Source organism: Pteropus medius, unplaced genomic scaffold (assembly GCF_902729225.1).
Source record: "Pteropus medius unplaced genomic scaffold, Ma_sr-lr_union100, whole genome shotgun sequence".
Lineage (NCBI taxonomy): Eukaryota > Metazoa > Chordata > Mammalia > Chiroptera > Pteropodidae > Pteropus > Pteropus medius.
Window position 1 is genome coordinate 4,328,787 of NW_024356335.1, and position 27,555 is coordinate 4,356,341.

Genomic DNA, 27,555 nt, shown 5'->3' on the forward strand with positions numbered 1-27,555 from the left:
TTATTGGCAGGACCCATCCAACCTACAAGGAAAGGTCCAGAAGCATCAGGCCTTTGAGGCTGAGCTCTCAGCGAACCAGAGCCGCATCGATGCCCTGGAGAAGGCTGGGCAGAAGCTGATCGACGTCAATCACTACGCCAAGGACGAAGTGGCGGCTCGTATGAACGAAGTCATCAGTTTGTGGAAGAAACTGCTGGAGGCCACTGAACTGAAAGGTAGGAGAGGCTGAGTCATCGGACTTGACAGCAGCGCCGAGGGAATTAACCGGTCCTTCCCGGTTACGTGTCTGAGGGACGTGCACCACGCAGGAAGGTGGGGTGCAGGCCTGGGTGTGCGGGCTCATTTTCACATGGGGGTCACCGCCTTGGGTTCTTGCTGTCCTGATGATTTGGTAAATGCGGTTGAGCATGTGCTTGGTGGGGGAGCCTGAGTGAGAAGGGGACGATTGGGCCACCAGCCCTGACCGAATCAGGCCTCATCAATCACTAAAAATCCATAAGCCAAGGGCTTTTAACAGTTCTCAATTCTTAATAATTCTCAAAGACCTGATCCCCTGCGGGGTAGAATGCTTTTTAAACAACTTCCAAGTCAGCATTAAGTGGAGGTTGCAGTTTTCCTTCGCCTTTGTGGTAGAGGTGAAGCAGTAACTGCAGTCTGACTCGTAGTCCTTCACTAAGATACATCGTGTGTGAGCCGTATTGCTGGCAGGGTGTTAACAAACAAAATCAAACTTGCCTCTGACTAGGAATAAAGCTCCGCGAGGCTAACCAGCAACAGCAGTTTAACCGCAACGTCGAGGATATTGAACTGTGGCTCTATGAGGTGGAAGGTCACTTGGCTTCAGACGATTATGGCAAAGATCTCACCAACGTCCAGAACCTGCAGAAGAAGCATGCGCTGCTGGAGGCTGATGTGGCCGCCCACCAGGTAGAGTGCAGACCGGGACCTCTTCTTGAGCCAGAAAGTACAGAAATGATAGGCCTGAAGGACATTAGGTAATTCAAGACCAGACCTGTTTGGGGGGCAATGAAATGTTGCTGCTTTTCTTAGATAACCCCATATTCTGCGCGATTCAGCCGTCTTCCCTCAGAGCTCCCTGGGAACCCAGCATGAGAGCAAGAGATGGTGGAAGGAGTACTCTCTGGAGCGGGAAAAGAACTATGTTAGTTTTTCTTTGTATATCATGAAACTACACTTGATGTAGTAAAGTGGGCCTAGAAATGTCCAGGATAGAGTTGCCCAGCCCTGGTCCGAGCCTTCAAGCTTTTCTTTCTCACTCCCAGGATCGAATTGATGGCATCACCATTCAGGCCCGCCAGTTCCAAGATGCTGGCCATTTTGATGCCGAAAACATCAAGAAGAAGCAGGAAGCCCTCGTGGCTCGCTATGAGGCTCTCAAGGAACCCATGATCGCCCGAAAGCAGAAGCTGGCTGATTCTCTGCGTTTGCAGCAGCTCTTCCGTGATGTTGAGGATGAGGAGACGTGGATTCGAGAGAAAGAGCCCATTGCTGCGTCCACCAACAGAGGTTAGTCTGCTTCCATCATATAGGAGTCAAGCTGGGAAAGGGCTCTATCCTTATGGCCTAGAAGGGACGCTTGTCTAATGAACAGGGTCAAGCTTTAGTTAAACTGGAACTGTGGTGGAAGCTGCAAGTGATGGCGCTGACTTCTTTAATGGCTTGGATGACTAGGGGTGGTTTCTTCTGCTTTCAGGCAAAGATTTGATTGGAGTCCAGAATCTTCTGAAGAAACACCAAGCCCTCCAGGCAGAAATTGCTGGACACGAACCCCGCATCAAAGCAGTTACACAGAAGGGGAATGCCATGGTGGAGGAAGGTGAGTGCCTATCAATCACCTGGTAAAGTCGCTTTGCTTTTGTCCTTCGAAGGTTAAGTGCACGGACTTGAGTCAGATTGGACTGTGGGGTTGAAGACCATCCCCATTCTCTCCTTGACCTTGACTAGACCTTAACCTCTTAGAGAGTGAATTTCTTGTCTGTGAAATGGAGGTAGTAGCACCTGATGATGTAAGTCTCAGTGGCTGAGAACTATGGGGGTGCCGTTACTTTTATTATTTCTTCGCACAAGCAGCACTGGTGTCAATTTGGGACGTGATTGTTAAGGTCTAGATAGAGCTCATGGTTTGAGGAGGCAGAAAATGCAGAAACCTGATACAGGGTTGAAACCCAAGCCCGTCATAAAATTTGGAAACACGAAGGAGCCTGGCTCACCTAGGTGTAGGGACGAAGGTGAGCACACAGAAGACCTTTCTTGTCTTTCTGCAGCATGTCACCATGCTTTTCTGTGTTCTCCCTTCCCCTACCCGCCTCCCAGGCCATTTCGCCGCAGAGGACGTGAAGGCCAAGCTCAACGAACTGAACCAGAAGTGGGAGTCACTCAAGTCGAAAGCTTCACAGCGGCGGCAGGACCTGGAGGACTCGCTGCAGGCCCAACAGTACTTCGCCGATGCCAACGAGGCCGAATCCTGGATGCGGGAGAAGGAGCCCATCGTGGGTAGCACCGACTACGGGAAGGACGAGGACTCCGCCGAGGTGACAGCTTGGGGCGTGTCGCGCTTGCCGGGGAACCTGCCCGGGGCTCAGGCTGGAAGGCCGGTTAGGAAAGTGACCAAGTGTGGGAGGTACAGTGTCATATTGATTGTTAAGGGGTTTTCGAGTTTGGTTTTTTCCACTTTTTATTATGGAAGTCAGTCATGCAAAGAAGAAAGAAAATTTTATGCCATCGTCGTTAAAAGCGAAATTCTCCTTGTCTTTTCCGTCCACTACACGCATGCGCACGTCAGCACAAATTTTTGTTAGTTATCTGGTTTTGGACTGAAGCTCTTAAATTTTATTTGTAAAGGTCTAGTCATAGTCCCTGCGCCTACCTGTTTTTTTGCCAGTCTTTCCCCAAAGCCGGAATGAGTTGGATAGCGACATGAGTTCTTTGATTTTCCCAAGAGATGAGAGAACTGAAAAGCTTTGAAAACGGTAGTAGAGAAAGAAGCAGCACCGAATGTGTCGAGGGAAGGGGCGCTCCTCCACAAGGGTGGTACATGGGGCAGCTTCAACTTAACCTGGATCCTGCTTCTTAAGATGGGTGGTGGGTTCACTGCTCAGTTGCTGCTGCTGGTCTTTACATTCCCTTTTGTATTTCGAGTATGGCATGGTTACGTAAAGCCAGGCCGAAAAGATCCTTGAAGTCACAATATTTCCTCCAAATTGAACGTTTATTAGGAAGGGGTAGGGAAGCGTCACGTTATCACATAACTGAAGATTTAAGAGGAGTGTGGCACGTTGGCGCGGCAGCTGGGGAGGGAGGCTCTGGCTCCTCGCACTGCGTCACTGTGATTTCGGTTCCAGGCTCTCCTCAAGAAACACGAAGCTTTGATGTCGGACCTCAGCGCCTATGGCAGCAGCATTCAGGCCCTGCGGGAGCAAGCGCAGTCCTGCCGGGTGAGTGTGTGGCTGTACTGTCAGCAGTTTTAGTAACTTGTGGGAGGCAGCGAAAGTGGCAGGACCCAGAGCCTGTCCGCAGGTGTCGTGGTCGCAGGCAACGTTCTTGTGACCTCACTGTGAAAGTCTTATGCCACAAAGGTGTATGGGCTGTTTAGAAGGAGATTTTTAAAGACATTGGACAGCCGAAGTCCCTGAATCAGGTTTTATTGGTAGTGTCAGAGAAAAACGCTCATAAACTCGTATTTGGTAAATTTGGTACAGCCGTCAATGCTGTACTCTGTCGTGTGCTTCCATGACATGTCATAAACGTCCTTAATTTAATTGTGTTGGCCCTTCCTTTGGCTTTTTAGCAACAAGTGGCCCCCATGGATGACGAGACTGGGAAGGAGCTGGTCTTGGCCCTCTATGACTATCAGGAGAAGAGTCCTCGAGAGGTCACCATGAAAAAGGGAGATATTCTCACCTTGCTCAACAGCACCAACAAGGCAAGGCGCAGAAAGTGGTTGTGTGTGTCTTTCCGTCGACACCATCGATTTTGCTCATTCGGGTGTCGTTGGGTCATTGATTGCGTCTTCCCAAAGTGGGGCCGATGTCACATTTGAAGAGCTGTTAGTTTCCTCATCAGTGTCCCACATCATGTAAGTTTATCCCGTATCATGTATGATCGGGAAGGTCGTCAGTCTGTCTTCCTGAACACCTGCCCGTGGTGTGTGACTGTCTGCGGCAGCTCTTCTCACGGTTGAACACCTCCAGGTGGAATTCCTTCCCTCGCAAGCGACAGTCAGCTTGTGCGTAACTGCAGATCCATGCTGCGTCCGGCCATTTGGAATCTCGGCTGTACGGCCACAGTAGACAGTTGAAGATAGCTGTGCCGTCACCCCGAGACACTCTTCTCAGAGTTAAATGCCGCCTGGTTCCTCAGCCTTTCTTCCTTGACGTTCTGGTTTGACAGCGGCCTTGAAGTGGGGGTGCACGGTGCTCCACATGTTATCCGACTCATCCCGAGGGCTCTTTCCTCCCACCTTGGGGAGGTGGAGAGGTGTGCTCAGCCATTGTTGGGAACCTCCTTATTTCCTCATCCTCAGTTTACCCTAGTAGGGAGAGCTTGAGAAAACCCGGAATTTGTATCTTTCTGTTGGTGCTAATTTAAACCTAAACCAGCCCTCCGGTCTGACTGGGTTATTCCAGAGCAGCGGTGTCCAGGAGAACTTTCTGTGATGGCAGAAATTTTCTAAGTCTGTGCTGGCCCTGCAGTAGCTACTAGCCTCGTGTGGTTATCAAGCACCAGTTGACAAGCGCAACTGAGTTTTTCGTTTAATTTTAGTTTATTGAAAGTTACATAGCCACACGTGGCTAGTGGCTGCTACGGGATAGCACAGCTCTGGTGTTTTAGCAAAGCGAAGGACGTCCTACATGTTGGGTGTCATCACTTCATTCCTGACCCTCTCCGTACTTGGCGAGTCACGAAGGGACCGAAATTTCAGTCCTTGTGCCAAGTGACTGTGACACGGACAGAAGATCCTCTTAGCATGGTTAGAGCTCTCCTCGGTGTGTCGCGTGTGCTTGCGAACACACACGCAGGCCTCCTTGGTGTTGCCTTTTCTTGGGGACGGAGTTTGCGCTCAGTCTCCCGCTTTGTGTCCTTAGGACTGGTGGAAGGTGGAAGTGAACGACCGCCAGGGTTTCGTGCCAGCTGCATACGTGAAGAAATTGGACCCCGCCCAGTCGGCCTCCCGGGAGAACCTTCTGGAGGAGCAAGGCAGCATAGCGCTGCGGCAGGAGCAGATTGACAACCAGTAAGGGCGACAGTCGATTGTAAAGGTCCAGGTGTCACTCGGGGTAATCTGCATCACCCTGGAGCGAGGTTTAGGCAGTGTCCTCAGGCTTCTGGAACAAGCGTTCTTTGGGTCCCCATCTGCCCTCAGGGACATACTCTTCCTGCTTTCCCATCACCTTTAACCCACAATACCCTGTTTGAACTGCAGACTCATACCTTTATTTTCCTTTGTTTTGTTTTCTTCCCACATTGTTTTTTTCTTAAACAGCATTTTTTTTTTTTGATTGTTAATATCTGAACCTTTGTCTTCCGGTTCAGGAGCTGCTTTCTGAAATGACAAGTTCGGGTGTCCCACACCCATACAGCTCTGCCCCTTTTAAAAGGCCGTTTAGAGAGCTGCTCTCTCTCCCATGGCTTTGTGTTCTGAGGATAGAGTTTATTTGGTAATGGCTCTGTCCTTGGTCCCCGGCCTGACCTGTGTCCCTCCTTTAGGGCACACCTAACTCCACTAGTGGAATCAACAGCTTTGGACACTTGGGAGAGATCCAGAATATACGTTCACTCAAGTTGAGAGTAACTGAACTTTTCTGATCTTAATGATTTCTGAAAAGATCAGTTATGTATACACTTACAGAGATTTTTTCTGTTACTGTTAAGATGAGTGAGAGATTTTGGCCTGAATCATAAATATGAGAGCAAAAAAGTGAACCAGATACATGACCAAAGTTGTGTATTAGCTCTGAGTTAAAGTGTTTTCTTGGGGCTGTCATTTTATTCCCTGGCCTTGCTCTGTGGAGTTACCGGTGTTTCCAGCGCAGGAAAACATACTGCCTTAACCATGGCAGAATTTTCAGGAAAATGAAGGTGAACTAACTTCTCTGATTAAAAAATCCTGCTGTTTCTCTACTGTGATTTTATTCATGGCCTGGCCTGCTTCCGAGAGCTTTTGAATGGCTCCTTAATTTTCCCCCCTTGGAGCATCCACCATCCCGGCACCAGTTGGAGCCACCGCTTCTCCCTGTGGATGGACCCACTAATCTGTGCATGCTTTTGCTGTGCCCCTCTGTGCAGGACACGCATAACTAAGGAGGCCGGCAGTGTGTCCCTGCGTATGAAACAGGTGGAAGAACTGTGAGTAGGCGTGGCCTCGCTGGGCGCCCGTGTCCATGGCTCTGCTGCCCGTCCCTGCCGCTTCTCGTGAGGGCACTCGGTCACCAGAGAGACGAGGTGGTGGGCGGGACCGCGTCTCTGCGCTGCGGCTTTGGCTCACGCAGGGACAGGTGTCGGTGAAGCTGTGTCAGTTGACGGCCGCTGCTTCCCTTGGTTGCTTCCGTGTGCAGCTGTGTGTTCAGAATGGTGTTGGTTCCCCCCGTCGCCTACTGTGGCGGACCAGCTACTGTCAGCCGCAAACCCGAGGGCTGGTTCTCTAGTGTTCCTTAATTGGAAGGAAGGGAAATGCCTCTCTTAAAAGTGCTCTACTGCTTCATAACTCGTTGCTTTTTTATTTTATTTTGAGACGCTCAGATGCAATGGTGATTCTAGATCTTTTTTTTTTTAACTGTTACCGAGTTTGTCCTTTCATATCTCCAAAGATACAGGAGTTCAGTCTTTTGTATTTTTAGTTCCAAAGAGCTAGAATATTCTTGGATTCTTCTTACGGAATTTTCTAGCTAATGAAAAGGTACAGATACTCCGTATCCTACCCGATTTTCCTTCTGAAGTTGGCAACACTTTTCCAAGAAATGAATGTATCGTTTCAGACATTTCCTGCCGTTCCAGAGTTACTAACATGCCGTATGAGGCTATTTATTTATTTATTTATTTTCATGTGAGGCTATTTAAAGCTCTGTGCCTTCCCCCACTGCCTGAGGGCTGCTCAGAGAATAAATTATGAGAGAGGAGGAACACTATACGTCATGCCCAGCAGACTCATCTCACCTCTGAGCCGTAGTTGCATGAACCCTGTATTTCTGTGCTAAACGCTGGGTCTCCGTCATTTGTGGTTGTGATGTCATAAGTGCGCAGTTGGCCCAGGGATGCCTGTGCCTGGCTGTCGTAGACACCCAGTGGTGAGCAGAACACGTGTGCTTATCCCGGTGGCGATAGTGGGACCTGAGGCTCTTCATCTTCATCTGCGTTCTGGTACATGGTCACCAGGGCATTCTCATTCCACCCATCGCCTTGGAGCCACATCTCGGAGACACCTGGTGGCTTCCTCGATGTTAGGGGTAGAGCCTCTGTAGGGAGCTAACTGCCGTCCTTGCCCTCTCTTGTCCCCCTCTCGAATACTGTCAGATACCATTCTTTGCTGGAACTGGGTGAAAAGCGGAAAGGCATGTTGGAGAAGAGTTGTAAGAAGTTTATGTTGTTCCGTGAAGCGAACGAGCTCCAGCAGTGGATCAACGAGAAGGAAGCGGCTCTGACAAGTGAAGAGGTTGGCGCGGACTTGGAGCAGGTCGAAGTGCTGCAGAAGAAGTTCGACGACTTCCAGAAGGTGCGGGGGGCCTTGCAGCTGAGCCAGGAAATCGTTTTACGAACGGCTCTCTTAACTTTTGACCACAGATCACTAGAGTGAAAATCACATAACTTATATTCTGCCATTTGTGTAGCTATTTTTAAATGACTTTATTTTATTGTTTTTTTTTTATTATGCCTATAGCGCCTGACCAGGTGGTCTCCCATCCAAGTACTAACCGGGCCCGACCCTGCTTAGCTTCCGCGATCAGACAGGATCCGGCACGTTCAGGGTGGCATGGCTGTAGACTTTAAATGACTTCAACCCAAACTTCTCTTGGGTCGGTTTAGTTCCAAGGAAGTACATGCAGTTTCTCTTCATGTTGGTTTAGGACTCTGCTAACCCAAAAATACAGAAATGCGCAAAAATGTTTTTTTTCAGTTGGGGTAAAATTCACAGAACACACGGGTAACTTTTAAAGTATACGATTTGGAGGCATTTGGTATAGTCACAGGTTGTGCAATCATCACCTGTCTCTAAGAGTTCCAAAACACTTTTATCACTGCAAAAGGAAAGCATGCGCCATTAAGCGGGCATCCCCATCACACGCCAGCCCCGGCCACCTGCAGGTCTGCGTTTTGTCTCCAGATTTACGTATTCTGGACGTTTTCTATGAATGGGATCATATGTGGCTATTTATGACTGCTTTCTCTGAGCATGTTTTCAAGCATTCGTCTTTGTAGCACGTTACTACTCCACTACTTTTTGTGGCTAAATAGTAATGCATCCCATGCATGTTCCACATTTGGTTTATGCATTTCTTGGTTTAAAAGAATTCTCATAACCAATTAAAATGAGTTTGGGGGTTTTTCTCCCAAAGCGCCTAGCATCAAAATGTCATCGCATTCTAGTCATCGTGTCTTCGTTCCCAAGAAAGGCTCTTTAAAGATCTCCATTCAACCAAAATGATGATTTGTTAACTACAGTTTATTAAGTAAAATTGAGACCGACTATTTCCAATACCCAATTGTATTCTTAAATCAGGATTTCCTGATTTATGTCACTGTCGAGAAATACAATAACTAATTCATAGGATACCTATTGAACAGGCACAATTTTATAGGCACAAACTGTAGCTCATGAAAATCTGTCACCTTCCTTCTTCAACTTGCTCTTGTGAGTCTTAGTTATGGCTTTTGCTTTAAAGGATCTGAAGGCCAATGAGTCACGGCTGAAAGACATCAACAAGGTGGCTGAAGACCTGGAGTCTGAAGGTCTCATGGCAGAGGAGGTGCAGGCAGTCCAGCAGCAGGTAGGTATCAGGATCTTGCTCTGTTGCCATGAGGAAGCAGCTTGGTTCCTTCCTGTGTTTTTCATAGCCCAGGGTGTAGGTCAGGTCCTCCGTGTTTCTCTTCCGTGCACTAGTCTCCCTCACCTTCACAGAGCAAGGAGAACGCCTCCTGTCTTCTTTTTATACCCGTTAAATATTGTGAAAGTTGTTTCATATTTCTGTAGCTTTTAACTGATAATAAACTCATTCATTCCTTAAACAAAAGGCTTTACTGGTATCTCCAGGTGGGCTGTCCGTCATTTTTTAACCGTCCTGTGTCTCCAGGTTGACAGTAGCGAGTGTTACTGAGAGCTGTGTGTTTCCTCTAATGTTAACGCTGATGTCTCTTTTTCTTTGTAGGAGGTGTATGGCATGATGCCAAGGGTAAGTCCCAGGTGCTTCATGTGGAACTCGAACGTGAGACGGCATAGACTTTAGGAAGAATATAAAGTCAAGAGCCTCTTAAGGATTTCTGTTCCTGAACCTCAGACCTGCCCTTTGTGTGTAAAAATCTGGGAAAGAAATAGCAGACGCCGGTTACTTTTTTTATTTTAGTCTCAGGTGTACAGTGCAATGGCTAGATGTTCATGTAATTTATGAGATGATGTTCCCAGTCACTCTAGCACCCATCTGGCACCACCCACACAGAGTTACAGTAACATTCACTACATCCTCTATGCCGTACTCTACAGCCATGACTATTTGCAACTGCTAATTTGTATTTCTTCTTACTTTCATCATTTTTGGTATACCTTCATCTCTTCACCTTGCACATTGGTACATTGATTTCTATTTGCCATTCTCCAAGAGACCAGTGAAGTTGTTTGTTTGGTTTTTTTTTAGGCGAGGCAACCCTTGGTTGACCTTACAGATTGTAAGGACCTCGTCAGTTTATAATCCCTTATTTTTTTATTTTTTACACCTACAGCACCTGGTCTTCCTAGGTGGTCTCCCATCCAAGTACTAACCAGGCCCGACCCTGCTGAGCTTCCGAGATCAGACGGGATCGGGCTTGTTCAGGGTGGCATGGCCGTAGACTAGAGACCAGTGAAGTTTTTATCTCTTCAGTTTTCTAAAAAAGCGTTTAATCTTTTTGGTTTATTTATTACCTTTTTTCAAAGAATCATATGAAAATGAGTTGGTCATTTTCAAATTTTCTCATTTTTTCGGCATGAACAGAATTTTTCTCTCCTATTTGTTTGCTTCATTTTCCTCAAGCAGCTTTGCAGCTTGCTCTCACCCAATGGTAACCTCTAAGTGCTGTTTGGGTTCATTAGAAGGAAGGGTGGGGTGTTTTTTGTGTCAATTGCATGGCTGCCTAAACTCTTCCTCCTTTGACTAGGATGACACCGATTCCAAGACAGCCTCCCCCTGGAAGGTAAGAACTCCTTTGCACATAATTGTTTCCAAAGGTGGTATGGGAACAAAAGTATTTTATGTCCTTTTCCGGCGTGCCTGCTCCTGAGCATTCAGGCTTGTTTTGAACCTTTGGTCATTTCTGGACTCGTTTGGGCTGGTTTCTCTCTGACCCTGCATTTTTTGAATCTGTTCTCTCTTAAAACGTGTTGATGAATAGAGCTAAAATGTTCCGACGCAGACGCTCGAGGACGAGTCCACTTAGATGGCATTTATTCCCCACGTTGCTGCCAGAATGGACTCCGCAGAGGTGGCACTGCGTAGTCGGGCGTGGTCCACTCGTAGGTTTGCAGCCCAAAAGGACATGACGTGAACAAGAAAAGGACCGAGAATGAAAAGGGGAGGAAAGAGTCATTCGTAGTCTGCCTGACCACTTTCTCTGTGGCCTACGAAAGCCTGCCCAGAAGACACTGAATCCCGAGGGAGATGAGAAAGGGAGGAATAAGAGGTGTCCAGGTGTTTACCAGCTAGAACGGCCGTCGTTCCAGGCGAGGCCGGGCTGGAGCTTGACCAGGAGCACAGGAGAGAGGCTTTTTTTGTATGCGGTGTTTCTAGCCAGGATTCTGCAGCTAGCTGCCCACATCCTAGATGCTTAGCTTCTTTCCTCCTGACCCAGCGCTTCAGGAGCACGTTGCTTGAGTTATCGGCAGGCAAGTGAGAGCAGGTTTCTACTTTAAAAGGGCACTTTTCCTAAGATGGGAAGAACGCATGAAAACCTAGAAACAAAAAAGCCTCCCGCCACCAGCCCTGCGAGGGGGGTGCGTCTCCCCGCCGCGGTCTCCTTGTCTGAGGGCTGAGGTGAAGGCTCTGTTTTTCCTGCCTCCTACCCCTCCAGGCTCTGACTTTTCTTATTAAATAGGCTTTAATTTCGCTTTCTCCCCTTTTCTCAATGTTAATTTTTTTCTTATATAGCAAAATGTGATCATTGGTGACGTGAACGGGCAACAGCCTTACCTGTCTGACCTGGCAGTTTTTCTGGTGACAGGTTTTCTTTCAGAAATGTAAATTCTTTCAGAAATGGCTTTATAAACACCAAGACTTATTTCTAAAATGGATTAGAGACAGTGGGTGTCTACCTCCTGAATCCTGTACACACCCACGGTGGTCGAAAATGTCACCTGTGTGTATCAGGAACATCTGATGAGCCTCTCTGCGTCCCAGGTTGGCCCCCCCTTTTTTTTTATTTTGCATGCCCTGAAGATCGTGGGCATCACAGTGGGTGCCAAATGGAGTTTCAGGTGAAATGAAGTGGGCTCTGAGATCCCAAGGGACATTTCATTTTTAAAAGAAGTAACTATGTTGATGGGAAGAAAGCTAATTCGTTGGTTTACGTTTTTTTTTATCTGGTAAGGCTGTTGCCTTTAGTTCAAGGAGATACTTAAAAACAACAGCAGCCCGATAACCATAATTAGAAATAAAATTATTGGTCTGCTTGCCTGTTAAACAGTCTTAGCTGCTAGCATTTGTTAAATTATGTTTTCTGGACTGTTCTGTAGTATGGATAAGAAAAAGACACTAACCGTGAACCTTTGAGCTGTTTTTTCTGACCAACCAGCTGTTTTAATGGCGTTTTTCACTATTTTCACTCTTCATCAAGGAAAATTAATCATTGAGTGTCATCTAATTGTGCACTTGGGTGTTTCCATGACTCTCTGGTGGTTGATACTTTTATCAATGGTGCTGCTCAGATTTCTGACAGTATCCTTTTAAGTTAATTTTGGTTGACGATCGGGAACTAAATGGCACTTGCATCTCAGATTTTTGTCCTTTAATTGGCAGACGCTTGATTACTTTTGCTCTTCTGCTTTCCTCCCCCACATAGTCTGCTCGCCTGATGGTTCACACCGTGGCCACCTTTAATTCCATCAAGGTAAGAAACCACGACCAGTCCCTCTGCCTCCTTCACCAGTTTCCTTCTCCTGTCTTCGTGGAAATCTTGTCCTGATAAGTTGTGTAAGCTGTCGCACACGTCACCCTCCTGGGTCCAAGGGTGTCCTGAGCCAGTATTAACTCTCTTTGTGCACCGAGGTTGGCTTGCCCGGCCACGAACTCTTCAGGTCTTCACAGAGTTAGCCTTCCCTTAGGTCCCAGGAGGTCCAGGAGCTGCAAGGAGCTTATTGTCCAGAAGGCAGTGGCTGCCTCTCTTGCCTCCTGGCAGGAGAGGTTCGGCCTCTTTTTTTCTGGACCCCAGGGTGGTTTGTCTCTTGCCCTGGCACTCCTGTATTCTCAGGCCTGCTGAGGCCCGGTGATGCAGCAGGCTCGGTCTTCGGAGGCAGTAGACTCTGGGATTTATCCACCTGGCAGTTATTTGCGAAGTAGTTGCTACACGGCAGGCGGTAGGCTAGGAGCTGAGAGTGAGGTGGAGTCAGCTGTATCGAAGGTGATTCCAGGTCAGGTGTTGGGAACGTTCACGCCGTCAGATTCGGCTAGCTTTGGCAAGGTTCTGACTTTCTGGAATTTTGCTGTAGTTGCGCACTGATGTGTTCAAATAGGAAGGTTGGAAAGAGGACATGATTTGTGTCCCAGTCTTTCCTTTCAAGTTAAAGCACCAGTGCTTTGGCCTTTCTCACAGCATCTGGCGTGGGCCTGACGCTCTACTGTCCTCCTGCAGGAGCTGAATGAGCGTTGGCGGTCCCTGCAGCAGCTGGCCGAGGAGCGGAGCCAGCTCCTGGGCAGCGCCCATGAGGTGCAGAGGTTCCACAGGTGAGGGCCAGCACAGGGCTGGGACAGGGAGACTCTACGACTGCTGGGCTTGCCCCCTCAGTCCTCACACTTGCTCGCTAAGCTCTGAGAGTGACAGCTGGGCTCATTGATAGTTGTGCTCTGGCATCTGGGACCGTGCCTGACAGAGGGCGGATGCTCAGTAAATACTCCTAAGTGAGCAAATGTGTGTCTTTGACTATTTAGAGCTATGGGTGGTAACCGCTGAAAAATGTACACATGCCAGCCAAAGAAAACGTTCCTGTTTGTCCTGTAATCAAGGCAGCTACACTCAGCATTTTTTGACTTGAATGTCTGTCTCGCCTGTAGAGATGCTGATGAAACCAAAGAGTGGATCGAAGAGAAGAATCAGGCTCTAAACACAGACAATTATGGTCACGACCTGGCCAGCGTCCAAGCCCTGCAGCGCAAACACGAGGGTTTTGAGAGAGACCTCGCGGCTCTCGGCGACAAGGTGAGAGGCTGCAGAGTTGGCTTCCTGCGGTTGTGCCTAAGGCAGAGCCAGGTCTTACGTTCTACAGAGCAGAGCCCCCTTATTTCTTGCTTATTTACCACTCCCCTCCCCCACCCAGGTAAATTCCCTCGGGGAAACAGCCGAGCGCCTGATCCAGTCTCACCCCGAGTCGGCCGAGGACCTCCAAGAGAAGTGCACGGAGTTAAACCAGGCGTGGAGCAGCCTGGGGAAGCGTGCAGACCAGCGCAAAGCCAAGCTGGGCGACTCGCACGACCTGCAGCGCTTCCTCAGCGACTTCCGGTGAGAGGCCCTCGCTCACGCGGAGGACCGTCTAGTGGTCCTTCTCCCTGGGAGGGTAATTTATGCCAAATGCGAAACAGTCAGACTGCCGAATGCCAAAAAGGCACAAGTATGTCTGCTCCTTACCCGAGTTCGCGTCCACACAGGCGCGCGTACGTGCACACACATCTCCCCCTCCGCCTGCCACACAGTTATGTTTTTTCTTAGACATATTTTTTACTTAAAATAGATGTACCTTAGTCATTTCCACGAACTTTTTTTTTTCTTTTAGAGAAACTTCAGGGCTACAGAGAAATGGAAAGAATAAAAGTGAACACCCATGATGCCCTTCATCCAAAGTCCCTAACTTTTTGTCACCTTTGTTTTCTCTCTGTCTATACTTTTGATTTTCCACTACATGAAAGCAGGTTGCAGATACATCGCACTGTAGCCCAAATCCTCCAGCACGCAGCTAAGGCCAAGGGCTTTCTGCTGCGTGACTGCATTTCCATGATCCCAGCCCAGAAGTTTGACGGCGGCACATCAGTATTTAATGCTGGTTCATAATCGGTTTTATCCAGTTGTCACCAGTGTGTGTTTTGTAGTCAAGGCTTACTTTTTGGTCCAGGATCCAGTCGACAATTATCATCGCATTTCGTAGTCTGGTATTAATCTAGAACAGGACCCCTCCACCCTCTGCGTCGTCACGCTGACATTTTTGAAGAGTTCAGGCCCATTGCCTTGTAGAATGTCCCATGATCTCGGGACCAGTCTTTTAAAGTCTGCCTGGCGTTGCACTGAATGGGTGATTTGTAGCTTGTTTAATAGCACCTCTTGAGGACAGACATTTCGTTTATATACTTTAGTGCTAATACCATTTTCTCGCACACCTGTGTGTGTGTGAGTGTGTGTGAGTGATCTGGGGCGCGTCCTCTGCTGTTGTGAGAACAGCCAGGTGGTGCTCTTGGCCTTCACAGGCCTCTGGTAGGAGGACCCAGTTGTGTTTGTTTTCTTATTTTGAGGTGAAGGTCATGTAACAGTCATCTTAAAGTGTGTAGTTCAGTTACATTTAGTGTATTCACAGTGTTGTACGACCACCCCTCTAGTTTTGAAACTTGTCCTCACCCTAGAAGAACACCCCATCAATTCTGCTTTGTGCCTTTATGGGTTTGCCTGTTCTAAGTGTGTTATATAAAAGGCAGCATATGATACATGGCCTTACACATTGATTTTTGTGCCCTTGCGTGTGGACACCTGTAAGAAGCTGAATTAAATGCATGCATAGGCCTAGGACATGGGCTTTTATGGCTTAATCCTAAAAGAAAGGTGTTTTCATTTGCAGTTGTAAAACATTTAACCACAGCTGTTGTCTTTGTTAGAATCTGTTATTTATTTTATAGGGCAGGAAGATTTTAGTTATAAATCCGTTTTTTCTTCCGAAGAATTTTTTTTTCTTTAATATATTGATAAGATGAACAAGACTCTTTGAAATAATTTGCCCAGAGATTCAGCCCTGTTCATTAGATTGACTAGATTAACCACAAATAACCTTCTGAGACAAGAACTATGCGGTTCCCTCTTTTCCTGGGCAGAGAGCTCACTTGCCAGGTAGCATAATAGCTGTTCCTCTGTGGCTCTGGTTTCCAGGGACCTCATGTCTTGGATCAACGGAATACGTGGGTTGGTGTCCTCAGACGAGCTGGCCAGGGATGTCACTGGAGCCGAAGCTTTGCTGGAACGACACCAGGTAGGTCAGAAACTTGGTTGCTGCAGTGGGCCGCGAAGATCGTTACCCGCCCCACACACACACACACGCACACCCCTTTTGTTTTGGGTTGGTGGTTGACATCAGAGTGGGCATCTTCGCCAGTTATCTAATCCCTTCCCTCCTCTTGGCAGGAACACCGGACAGAAATTGATGCCAGGGCTGGCACTTTCCAGGCATTTGAGCAGTTTGGGCAGCAGCTGTTGGCTCATGGGCACTATGCCAGCCCAGAGATCAAGGAGAAACTAGACATTCTGGATCAGGAGCGTACAGACTTGGAGAAGGCCTGGGTGCAGCGCAGGATGATGCTGGATCAGTGCCTTGAACTGCAGGTATCTGTTCTGGAGAGGAGCTTCCCGTGGGCCAGAGGGCTTCTGACCAGGTGTTTTATGTCAAAGGTTCTATCTTCTCACCTGTCTCGCCCCTCCTTCAGCTGTTTCATCGGGACTGCGAGCAGGCGGAGAACTGGATGGCTGCCCGGGAGGCCTTCCTGAATACCGAAGACAAAGGGGATTCGCTGGACAGTGTGGAGGCCCTGATCAAAAAACACGAGGACTTCGACAAAGCCATTAATGTCCAGGTGAGGACTTTGTACCTGAGAGTCCAAACCCGGATTTTCCCCAATGTTCTCTCTCTGTCGGCGTGTTCTCCTTTCCTCTCTTGATGACTAGAGTAAAAATTAGTTACCGACTTCATTAATTCAGCTAGAGAGCTTTGGCAGCGCTCCTAAGTTATAATACTTGATTTTGACTACACAAAAGAAGCAACGTAGTGACCGTTACATCGCCAAGGAATACTTGCGCTGTCTAGGAAAAAAGGTAGTTACATAAGTAAGTTTTGAAACTTTACATAAGAATCCTGATGTTTTTGAGGTTTTAATAAGGGGGATGTCACAGGGGGAAAAAATACTGGAACGCAAACAAACACGAAGTTATAGTCAAGTAAGGTAATGTACGAACGTAACCAAATCAGAAAGACGTGTAACTATGGTTTATAAACCACCTGATTGAAAATCTGACAACCTTTTCCTATTAAGTAAGCCTAATTTTGAATGTGACATTTACGGGTGTTCTCACCACTGCCCGCACCCCCCACCCCAGTGTGACCCGGAGTCTTCTTGAGTTAAACTCTACTCTAATAATGATTGAAATCAAGCTTTCTTCTGGCTTTTTACACTTCTGCTTCTAAAGTGTCAGTGTATTCTGATCCTGCCACCAGCTAGTTCTCAGTCACCCAAAATAACCGTTCTCTCCTCAAGACCTGCAGTCCAGGCGGGGCAGAGCCACCTGGCCCACCTTGACCTCACGCCTCTGTTTGCCCCCAGGAGGAAAAGATTGCCGCTCTGCAGTCCTTTGCCGACCAGCTCATCGCCGCCGGCCACTATGCCAAAGGCGACATTGCTAGCCGGCGCAATGAGGTTTTGGACAGGTGGGTGTTCCACGGTGCGGACACGTCCCACCACGCCTGTGTGAGAGCCGCGGCCGGTCTTGCTTGAAGGACGTTCACGTCTAGTTCGGTTTCACTTGCTCAGATGGCGACGTCTAAAAGCCCAGATGATTGAGAAGAGGTCAAAGCTGGGAGAATCGCAAACCCTGCAGCAGTTCAGCCGGGACGTGGATGAGATTGAGGCTTGGATCAGCGAAAAATTACAGACCGCGAGCGATGAGTCATATAAGGATCCCACCAACATCCAGGTGAGCCGAGCGGGGTGGCCGTTATCTCCAGAGTAGCCTGTGTCTTTGAGTAGATGGCGTTAAAGACGACATCTCTAGAAGGGGGGTACACTTATACACCTGTGCGCTCATGGTCAAGCCAGTGGGAATTATTCTCATGAGCCAAGCTGGTGAAAGGTCCTTGCACATTGTCAGCCACTTCAAAGCTGCTTTGTCTCTATCGATACCACATCTGTCGTAAAAAGTCTCTAGGGTCCCCTTCTATTTGCTGTCCCCAAACGCTGAGCTTCCCGGGGGAAGTATGGCAGCAAAATGAGTTTGTTTAATAGCCGATTTGTGTATTCACGTCAGTGTACTGAACTCTTGTTGTTTTAATCTGTTTTTGTAGCTTTCCAAGCTGCTGGTAAGTTTTTTGTTTTTTAAAAGTTTTAGTTAAACGAGCTGCAGTATTTGTGTTGTTCTGTATAGATTCTCATTGTCGTGGTCACACATAGTCTGCTGGTGTTTCTTCATCCATACTCGTCATTTCTAATCATCCATCACACCCCGTTCAAGTGTCCCTGTGGGATGTGGCTTTCTCTGTTGTCATTAGCCTGCAAGCCTTCGTTCCCCTTTCCCTTCTTGGTTTATCACTTAGGCAAGTTCTGTACAATGTTTGATTTGGGGGGCAGTAGTTGACTGCTTTCTTTCCAGAGGTGCTTTTAAAAAATGAAATAATCAGCCTTTTCTGTGTGGGCTCATGGCCCTAGGGCAAGGAATCTAGCAAGGTGTGAGAGCATCACACTGGCCACAGGAAGCGGGCAGCTGGGGATCACGGAGAGGCACACGATCTCCCAAATCTAAGAGGAAACTGGGTGAGGGGCTAAAGTACACGTGGACGTCACTCAAGGGGTAGCGAAAGGGAGTTGTCTGTCAAAATATAGCTTAGAAGTTACTTAAGTGAATGGAAGAAATGAATTAGAATAGGTGGGATTCGAACCTAAGAGTGATCAGAACAGGAAACAGAAGAAGAGGGGAAATTGGGCTTTGTCAGGATTTGTGGGTGTCCGAGACCCTCTCTGTTCTTGTTCTGGGGTGCAGGCACCGGAGTACACCTCAAAGACACTTTGTGTTAGTGCTGCAGTCAGCCAGCCAGGTGGCTCCATCCTTTGGCAGTTGCTGCCCCTGAAATGAAACATTCGATGCAGAATCCTTTCGCAGCTATACTGCTTTTTTTTTTTTAGTTCTTTTTTTTCCCTCAAATAACACTCTCTCGAGATCCTGCATTTCTCACCCAGAATTATGCCATAGCTACATCCTCGCACTTGCGTCTTGTGTTCCGCATCTCCTGTTTCTTCGTGTATTTTAAATACCCTCCTTGTCAGGCCCAGATTCCTGAGTCCATCGCTCCTCCAGCCCTCGAGTTCCTAGTAAAGGAAAAAGAAATTCCCACCTAGAGTCAAGCTTGGATTTTGACAACATCCAAGAGTATTGATAATGACAGCGACCACGTGAGAAGTCGGTCAAGCCAAGGTCCGCAGCACCCGTAGACGTCTCCTGTGTCACGGGGGGTCAGGCTGACCGTCAGTTCCATCGCTTTGTAGCGATCGCTGCCTTAGATGTTGAGGGATCGTGTGTGTGTTATTATTAGAGCTTCTGTCCACTAAGGAGAAAGCTGAGGATGAAATTTATGTACAGGTAGATTCAAAACTGCAGTTGGCCATTGCCATCTTCTGCATAATGTTAGAAGATACGTAATTTTGGGACTTTACTCCCAAATAGCTAGTCCAGCTGATTTAAGAATTGACTCATTCACCTACTCCCGAGCTGGAGCGTTTCCTTTCTCTTGGCCCAGCCCCTCCGCTGCATTTTCAACAGACTGACCCCGAAAATAGTCACACAAATTCTGTGATTGCCTTCTCCAAAAAATTTTAGCACTGCCCCCAGATCTGTACGTTTGCTACCACGCCCTTCTTTCCTACCATCTTCTCCCTTCCCCCTGAGAAGGTGGAACGCGTAGGACCTGGTTTTGAAAGGGGTTTTTTTGGTATTTTTAGAGCAAGCACCAGAAGCACCAGGCCTTCGAAGCAGAGCTACACGCCAACGCTGACCGGATCCGCGGCGTCATTGACACCGGCAACTCCCTGATTGAGCGTGGGGCCTGTGCCGGCAGCGAGGATGCCGTCAAGGTAGGGCCCCCACCGGCCCAGGGAGGAGAGGGGCTGGTTCGACTTGTCAGCGCATTACAGCCAACTCGGTGATGGCTTTAAAGCACAACCTTAATAGGCGACTTTGGGCTACACCACAGACGGGGACACGGGTGGGAATGGTTCCTCTGAGCATTGTCCGTTCTCGTCTCGTGACTGTGTCACCTCGGCTTAAGCCCAGCGGGCTCTCCATGGACGTTACCGTTTCCGATGGCTTCTTCTCGTCCCTAGGCCCGGCTGGCTGCCTTGGCCGACCAGTGGCAATTCCTGGTGCAAAAGTCCGCTGAAAAGAGCCAGAAACTGAAGGAAGCCAATAAGCAGCAGAACTTCAACACGGGGATCAAGGACTTCGACTTCTGGCTCTCTGAGGTAACGCCGAGAGGTTCTCCCTTCCTGTCCCCAGAGGACGTCCGGTCTTTTGGGATAGTAGATCGGTCAGCGAGCGAAAAATTCAGGACAGGTCAGGGCTCTCTCGGTGCCCCCTTTAGCAGACATCTTCATAATCAGATGGGAGTCGTGTGCTGTGTGAGATTCATGAGTGGAAGGCAGGAATGTTGAGAGGAGAGAGAGCTCATCTTGGTGTGGGACTCATCTCTATAGGGAGCGCAAATAGGAGATCATGGGGTCCAGGTGGCGGGCGGCTCGACCGAGTCGGCCCAGATAGGAAGTCACAGTCAGCCACGCGTCCTCAGTAGAAAAGTTGGAGAGTACAGAAAGTATAAAAAATAGAAAAGTTTCAGAGATCACCACTCTGTGCATATTTCCGTGAACATTTGTAGAGCTGTATTCTTATATATAGTTGGGCTCACGGTGTAATTATCATTAGTACCTATTGAATGTGTTATCCTAAGTCACTAGAAATTCTTCCTGACCATTTGAATAACTTCCTAAATCTGTCATAGAGTTGTACCGTCGTTTAACTGTTCCCATGTTGTCGGATATTCAGGGATTCCAGCTCTTTGGTGATATACATTGTGCTGCAATGAACACCTCATATGTTAACCTTTGCCCATGCTGCCGAATCTCTCCCTAGGGCAGTTTCCTTGAAGTGGTATCGCTGTGCGTTTTGCCATCATACCACTGCGAAGGTTCAGTGACCCTGCCTTTAGCTGTGGAAGTTAAATTCATAGGCGCTTGAGTCTGTTTGATTGACAGAAAGGGAGAGTTTGATTGACAGAAATGGACAGAAAGTCCTTTTAAGCCGTGGAGCCGATCCAGGCCGAGCAGGCATAACAGTAACTTGTGATTGAGAAGTTCGCCGCTCCCCATGCAGACACCCAGAATAACAGCTGGGCATCCTGGATTGTCCGGAACGCCGCATGGGCACCATACGTGATCTTTCCTTTTTGTCTCTCGCTGCCAGGTGGAAGCCCTTCTGGCATCTGAGGATTATGGCAAAGATCTTGCTTCTGTGAACAACTTGCTGAAAAAACATCAGCTACTGGAGGCGGATATATCTGCCCATGAGGTGAGCAGAGGGGGTGGCCAGGCCAGTGTCTGGATACGGCTGTGCATCACCTCCTGAGGACCAGGGTCCTTGGGGAAGGGGACTGATGTCCGTCACTGAAGGCCGAGGTTCTCAATCATTGTGGTCTCGGGCCATTTATACTCTGCACTGTTATCGAGGGGCCCCTAGGAGTTTGGTATTTGGACTTTGTCTACCAGTATTCAGCATTATTAAAAGTAAGTGAATTTTAAAAGTTAAATTATAAACGATATCAAAGGGTTATATACTGTACAACTTCATTTATCTAACAGTCTCAAAATGACAAAATATAGAGTTGGAGAACAAATTAGTAGTTGTCAGGGGGTGGGGACAGGGTGGGCGTGCAGCTGTAAAGGTACCAGGAAATTTCCTTTGTGCTAACAGAACAAGGTCTGTGTCTCGATTTTGGTTGTGATTACATAAACCAACCATACAATGAAATCGCGTGGAACCACACAGTGCGCTCACAGAGACACAAACGAACACACATAAAGAATGGTGGGATCTGAATGAGGTCTGTGGCTTGGTGGTATCAGTGTCAGCTTCCTGGTTTTGATACTGTGCAACTTCTTATGAGTCTATAATTACTTCAAAATAAAAGATTAAGAAAATAAATGTATTAACTTATTTAAAATAATAAAACCATTATAAGTTAACGTAAATAACTTATTTTGTGAATAATAACTATTTTCCCAAAAACAAAAGTAATAGAGTGGCGTTGGTTGTATTTTTGCAAATTTCTCTAATGTCCAGCTTAATGGAAGACAGCTGGCTTCTCATAGCTGCTTCTGAGTTCATTCTGTCGTGAGGTGTCCTCTGCGATGAAAGTACAGCCTCACAAAGGGAGTAGTGTTTTCATTCAGATAATTAATGTGAATATGTGATACTCCACTAAACTCAGAAAGTGGTAGTTTCTTAAAGGTTAGTTGCGACGTGCACTCTGAAACCATATCAGTTTTTATACCATTCTCTATTAAAATCCACTGGTCATGTTGAACTTCCAATGGATCTTTTATCCATGCATGATGTTGCAAAATCATCTGGGAAACACTGGTTCACTGAGTTACGTAGATCTTCTAAATGTTGACGTGTTTTGCTATATCTTCACATTAGTAAACGTCACAACCAGTTGCAACAGAAAAATTGTTACTTATTAGAAAGCTGTCAGGCTCATAGAAGTAGGTGGAAATTTTCCAAAATTCCAAATTTTTCATGAAACTTTGAATTTGATCATTTGCAACAGACTCAGTTTTTCTTAAAGTGACAGGTTCACCTTTTTCATTCTCGACACAGTGTTCGTCAGGTCCCGAAGTGTGAATGACCACAGTTGGTTGGTCTTTCACATACGCGCAGTGGCCCATGAAAAAGCAGCTCGTTGAGCTCGCACCACATGCCTGTCCTCGAGAGTCCTCGCACTCCAGCGTGCAGCCGAAGTGCATGCCTGTGCTTCCCATTTTCCCACGCATGTACTCAAAATGGATATTTAATAACGTTAACAGCTTTGGCTGCTGTTTAAAGCGTGTTTGTGAGTGAGATAGCATTTTTTCCTGCAAGTGCAAGGCACTGAGGAAATTTGCTCAGTGCGGTTTGCCACGGCCTTGGGCTCGGGCACCAGCGCACCCCTCATCGCTTCTGCACCATCAGTGCAAATGACCACGCTAAAAATATAACATCTGTGTGTTATTACAAAAATAGTCCTGACCGCTTAGAACCGCAGGGACCTACACACCACACTTTGAGAATGTCAACATTCCACAGCGAGTAAACCGTAAACCAACCTGCCAGCGAGGAACACCGCCCTTAGTTTCAAGCAGGCGTTCCCAGAGACCCGGATTCCTGACCCCTCGCACCATGTGCCCTGCCCCAGGATCGCCTGAAGGACCTGAACGGCCAGGCAGACAGCCTGATGACCAGCAGTGCCTTCGACACCTCCCGAGTGAAAGACAAGCGGGACACCATCAACGGTCGTTTCCAGAAGATCAAGAGCATGGCGGCCTCCCGGCGAGCCAAGCTGAATGAATCCCATCGCCTGCACCAGTTCTTCCGGGACATGGACGACGAGGAGTCCTGGATCAAGTACGTGCTGTGGGCCCCCTGGGATGCCCCTTGAGCCTTTAATGGCAGTAGGAAGCATGTGAGAGGAGGTCCCACGACTGGACCGTAGTGGTGAGACACGGAAGTGCGGCAGAAGGTCACAGCCTCAGCAGCCACGCTAGGCCTAACCGTGGCATACACTCCCCATGGAATGCTTCTGTTTCTTCTGACGTCCCCGTGCGCAACGATGATGGTCAGCGATGGCCTCCAGCTGGTGGCGATGCCCGACAGTGACGCTCGACCTTGTCTAGACCCTGCCCTGACATCCCCGGGGAATCTGACCTGGAAGAGAGTCTGATCACTTGGGGAAGGTAGATTCTTGAAGGAAGGAGAGTTTGTTTTTAATCCTCACTCCTCCCCAAGTTTCAGTCTACCCTTTCCAGTCGATGTGTCACGTAAACAGCAGTTTTACAGAGAAAAATCTCTCAGTTCCTCACAGCCTTTAAAGTTACATCACTATCTCCATAATTCCGTGTTTAATATGTGTATATTTGGTAAAGTAGGGTTGATAGGGTGATAGCACTGGCCCCTCCCTGCTCTCCAGTGTACCCCGACCCTCTGCGGAGTCAGACACAGTAGGTGCTCCCAGAGACATATGTGGACACTGTTCGTTTGGGAAATAGAGGCTGTTGTTTTCCAGAAGACTGGCAAGGCTTTTCCTGGAGAGCTGGGTGGATGTGGGCGAAAGGCATCTGGGGTCCGTGAATTTCATAGCCCTTGTGACCAGACATCTCCAGCTGAAAGCCTGGAGGTACAGAGACACTGCCTGTGTCATCCAGGGAGAAGAAGCTGCTGGTGAGCTCTGAGGACTACGGCCGAGACTTAACAGGTGTGCAGAACTTGAGGAAGAAGCACAAACGGCTGGAGGCAGAGCTGGCCGCGCACGAGCCTGCGATTCAGGTGAGCAGGGCCCTTCCGGCCGAGCGGGCGGCGGGGTTTATGTGGGCCCGTGCCACGCACTGCGAAGCCCTTTGCCCTTGTTCATTTCCCTGAGGTCTCTACGGCGCTTATGACGCCTCATCCCAAACCAGGAAGGAGCAGCTCTGAATGCGATGTTGAAGCCTTTTCCTGGAAGCATCTAGAAGCGGGGACTAGCTGTTAACCTCTCATTCTTGTCTGTCAGGGTGTCCTGGACACTGGAAAGAAGCTGTCTGACGACAACACCATCGGGAAGGAGGAGATCCAGCAGCGTCTGGCGCAGTTTGTGGAGCACTGGAAAGAGCTGAAGCAGCTGGCGGCGGCTCGGTGAGCGGCCAGAGGGAGGAGCACGGGCCCCGCTCCTGACTACGGTGGGGAGGCTTGCTTGGAGCTTCCGGGCCCTCCTGCCACCTCCAGGACCCTTAGGTGTGCAGGTGCCACAGTCGGCTTGCTCCAGAGCCACCTCTCACAGGCCCCTGCTGAGCTGGTTCCGTTACGTGAATCTGGACCCAGCACGTGGTTCCAGAATTTCTTGTTTGACCAACACTGTCTCTGCTTCGTGTTACGCAGAAGGCTCGACTGAACCGTTTACATCTGACGCTCGTCGCACTGTTAATGTTTTTAAGCGCGTGTTAACTCTCAGTCAACGCTGGACGAGGTCATTGCTGATTCTTTTCTGTCTCCTATAACAAGGGGCCAGCGGCTAGAAGAGTCCTTGGAATATCAGCAATTTGTAGCCAACGTGGAAGAGGAGGAAGCCTGGATCAATGAGAAAATGACGCTGGTGGCCAGTGAAGATTATGGGGACACTCTGGCTGCTATCCAGGTCAGAGAAACTGAAGACACCACCTGATTCCCGTCCAGCAACTGCCTGCTGGTCGCCATTCTCCTGCTGGTTGGTTCAGTGGCTGTGCCCTATCCAGGGGAGCAGAGTCAGCAGCCAAGGTCTCATCGCTGGATTTTTTCCCTCACGCTGGAGACATTTTCCCTCTGTAGACAAATTGGCATGACTGAGCCCCATCGTCAAGCAGTATTACTAGTGTCGTCTTCACTGGTCATTAGTACTCCGTTAGTTAGCTGTGGCTGCCATAACTAAGTGCCACAAACTGGGTGGCTTTAAAACAATAGAAATTTATTGTCTTATTACAGTTCTGGAGGGTGGAAGTCTGAAATGAAGGTGGAGACAGGGCCTTGCTCTCCGAAACTTCTCAGAGAGAATCAAACCCTTCCTTGTCTCTCCTGCTTCTGGTGACCCCAGGCATTCCTCGGCTTGTGACCATATCACTCCAATCTCTACTTCTGTGTTCAGTGGCTGTCTTCCCTCTATGTCTGTCTGTCCATGGCATTCTCTCCGGGTGTCTGTCCAAGTTTCCCTTTTCTGATAAGGACATCAGTCATGGTGGATTAGGGCCCAGCCCGATGGCCACATCTTACGTGATTATCTCTAGAGAGACCTCGCTTCCACACGCACAGGTGCCAGGGGTTAGGACTTCGCCACGTCTTTTGGTGGACATGGCAACACTACGTTGCTGCTGTCACTTGGGCTCCCGCACACAGCTGCACTGAGGCAGAGGGCAGCTGGGCTGAGGTCCATGATGGATGGCATCAGTCGTGCGGCCGGCAGCTGGTGCCGGCTATCACCTGGGACGTCTCAGTTCCCCTCCACATAGCCCCTCGTCTTCCAGAAAGGCCTAGACCAGCTTCTAAGGCAGCATTCAGAGAGACAAAGGCAGAATCTGCAGGGGTCTTAAGGCCTAATGTCAGACGTGACACAGCGTGGTCTTCACTACCTTCTACAGTAGAAGCAGGCACAGGGCAGCCCGGGGTCACGGGGTGTTTGAAGAGATTCCCTGAGTTGCACATGAAGGTAGATTGTTCTCGAGTGCGTGCCACCAGCCGCGGAAGCAGAGTGTGCATTACCGAGAGTCAGGGTGGCCCCCGAGCCACACTGGGAACCCTATGGGCCGGTCAGGGTGATGCAGGTAGAACTTGGATGCAGTGAGCGGCCTCCTCCCCTGTGTGGTTGAATTCCCTGGAAGCCAACCCGACGGGCACTGTCTCCAGTGCATCCGTTGTCCTGAGGAAGACAAGGCTGGGAAGGTCCCCGAGGAGACGTGCTGAGGGTAAAGCTCCACATGAGTGTGTCATGCTGCGGCGTTTATCTCAAGCTCGCTTTCTGTTCATTCTGTGTCCTAGAGGGAAATGGGGATGCGACGCTGACTGACGAGTGAGACCTTAACCCCTGACTTGGGCAGGCCTCCCCTGCGTCACTCCTGGGCCCAGCACAGGCGGGTCCTCGCACTGCACCCGAGTTTTGTACCTCTCTGTCATCGCTGTCCCCAGCTGGACTGTGATGCCCGTGGGGCAGGCCCCTTCCAGTTTGTTCCCCTCCGCCCCGGTCCCTGGCACCCTGGCTCATGCCAGGCTCTCAGTGTTGGCCTCGCTGCTCCCGCTGCAGGGCTTGCTGAAGAAACACGAAGCTTTTGAGACGGACTTCACCGTCCACAAGGACCGCGTGAATGACGTCTGCACCAACGGACAAGACCTCATCAAGAAGGTGAGTAAGACCCCGGTTCCCATGCCAGATGCTTGCCTGCTGGTGCCCCCGTCGCCCACTCAAACCTCTTCCCCATCACTCCCTCAAGCCTCTTCCCCGTCACCCCCTCAAGCCTCTTCCCCCTCAAGCAGAGTCCCCAAAGGTTTGCGTGAGACCATTAGCAGTCCCATTCCTGTGTTCTGTAAAGCAGGGGAACAGTTCCATTCGTTGGACGTTTCTCCCTTTTAGAAGCCAATCCATAAAGTTACTCGGCGGCTCTTATTTTCTGCCCTCATTAAGCAGAGAAGCATCCCCATCAGTCCCTCTGTGACAGTGGCACTCTCCCACGGCTGCTCTCTTCGTGTATTTCTCAAACAATAAAGCCCCTCAGAGCGATCAGGAAATAGAAGTGAGCAGATCCTAAAACTCGCCCATCAGGCTGCCACCAAGACCACCTGTGAGGTCTTCGTACCTAACCTTCCAGACCTTTTCTTTCCACACGTACAGCTGTCCACTGGATGAAATAGATATCTTTCTGATTGGATCACGTCACCCTATAAAATTACCTAAAACCTGGCTACTGTACAGAACGTTGAAGAAATGAATGTTAAAATCACAAGGTTTATTTTGTCCAAACAGCTCTTTAGAGAGAGAGCAGAAGTAGATAAGAATTTAACTGTTCTTTCACAAGCAGTGACGTCACACGTTCAAGTTCCAAACAAAATGTAGTGCCCCCGTTGGTCACAAGTGAATCACCACCAGTCACTTAGGTGCAGTGACAGACATTCAGCACTGAATGACGAACAACTTGTAACAACTATAATTATCTGGCACAAACACATAAGTGAATAAGATTTCTCATTAAAGCAGTTGAGCCAGCTTTCAGGCCTTGAGACTAGAGATTTGCTCCATAGTAGTAATAATCGGGTGAAAACCCGTGTTCACCAGAGAGCTTTCGAGAGCTTTTTTTGCTTGTCCTCTCATAGGCAAATAAACTAGCGTGAAAC

General features: G+C 48.7%; 1 protein-coding gene and 1 non-coding gene across 12 annotated transcripts in view; one reads left to right on the forward strand and one right to left on the reverse strand.

Moving 5' to 3' along the window:
• Positions 1–27,555, forward strand: part of SPTAN1 (spectrin alpha, non-erythrocytic 1) — a 57,728-nt gene that overhangs the window by 21,828 nt on the left and 8,345 nt on the right. For 4 of the 11 annotated variants that reach the window (XM_039861662.1, XM_039861660.1, XM_039861666.1 and 1 more), the window contains exons 15-45: positions 11–215; positions 746–927; positions 1,284–1,527; positions 1,715–1,837; positions 2,335–2,552; positions 3,363–3,455; positions 3,809–3,943; positions 5,106–5,254; positions 6,307–6,366; positions 7,531–7,729; positions 8,898–9,002; positions 9,381–9,404; positions 10,363–10,398; positions 12,259–12,306; positions 13,048–13,139; positions 13,467–13,611; positions 13,730–13,911; positions 15,538–15,637; positions 15,790–15,987; positions 16,089–16,235; positions 16,980–17,083; positions 17,187–17,349; positions 17,717–17,731; positions 19,365–19,496; positions 19,746–19,883; positions 20,878–20,982; positions 22,868–23,076; positions 23,874–23,994; positions 24,218–24,339; positions 24,706–24,838; positions 26,471–26,569. In XM_039861662.1, the coding sequence (XP_039717596.1) occupies positions 11–215; positions 746–927; positions 1,284–1,527; positions 1,715–1,837; positions 2,335–2,552; positions 3,363–3,455; positions 3,809–3,943; positions 5,106–5,254; positions 6,307–6,366; positions 7,531–7,729; positions 8,898–9,002; positions 9,381–9,404; positions 10,363–10,398; positions 12,259–12,306; positions 13,048–13,139; positions 13,467–13,611; positions 13,730–13,911; positions 15,538–15,637; positions 15,790–15,987; positions 16,089–16,235; positions 16,980–17,083; positions 17,187–17,349; positions 17,717–17,731; positions 19,365–19,496; positions 19,746–19,883; positions 20,878–20,982; positions 22,868–23,076; positions 23,874–23,994; positions 24,218–24,339; positions 24,706–24,838; positions 26,471–26,569 (4,026 nt within the window). The remainder of the gene's footprint in view (positions 1–10; positions 216–745; positions 928–1,283; positions 1,528–1,714; positions 1,838–2,334; positions 2,553–3,362; positions 3,456–3,808; positions 3,944–5,105; positions 5,255–6,306; positions 6,367–7,530; positions 7,730–8,897; positions 9,003–9,380; positions 9,405–10,362; positions 10,399–12,258; positions 12,307–13,047; positions 13,140–13,466; positions 13,612–13,729; positions 13,912–15,537; positions 15,638–15,789; positions 15,988–16,088; positions 16,236–16,979; positions 17,084–17,186; positions 17,350–17,716; positions 17,732–19,364; positions 19,497–19,745; positions 19,884–20,877; positions 20,983–22,867; positions 23,077–23,873; positions 23,995–24,217; positions 24,340–24,705; positions 24,839–26,470; positions 26,570–27,555) is intronic. The other 7 variants (XM_039861664.1, XM_039861669.1, XM_039861661.1 and 4 more) reach the window with 4 other exon arrangements.
• On the reverse strand, positions 9,940–10,058 carry LOC120601791 (5S ribosomal RNA). The gene has a single exon (XR_005652558.1). It is a non-coding gene; the product is annotated as a 5S ribosomal RNA (ribosomal RNA).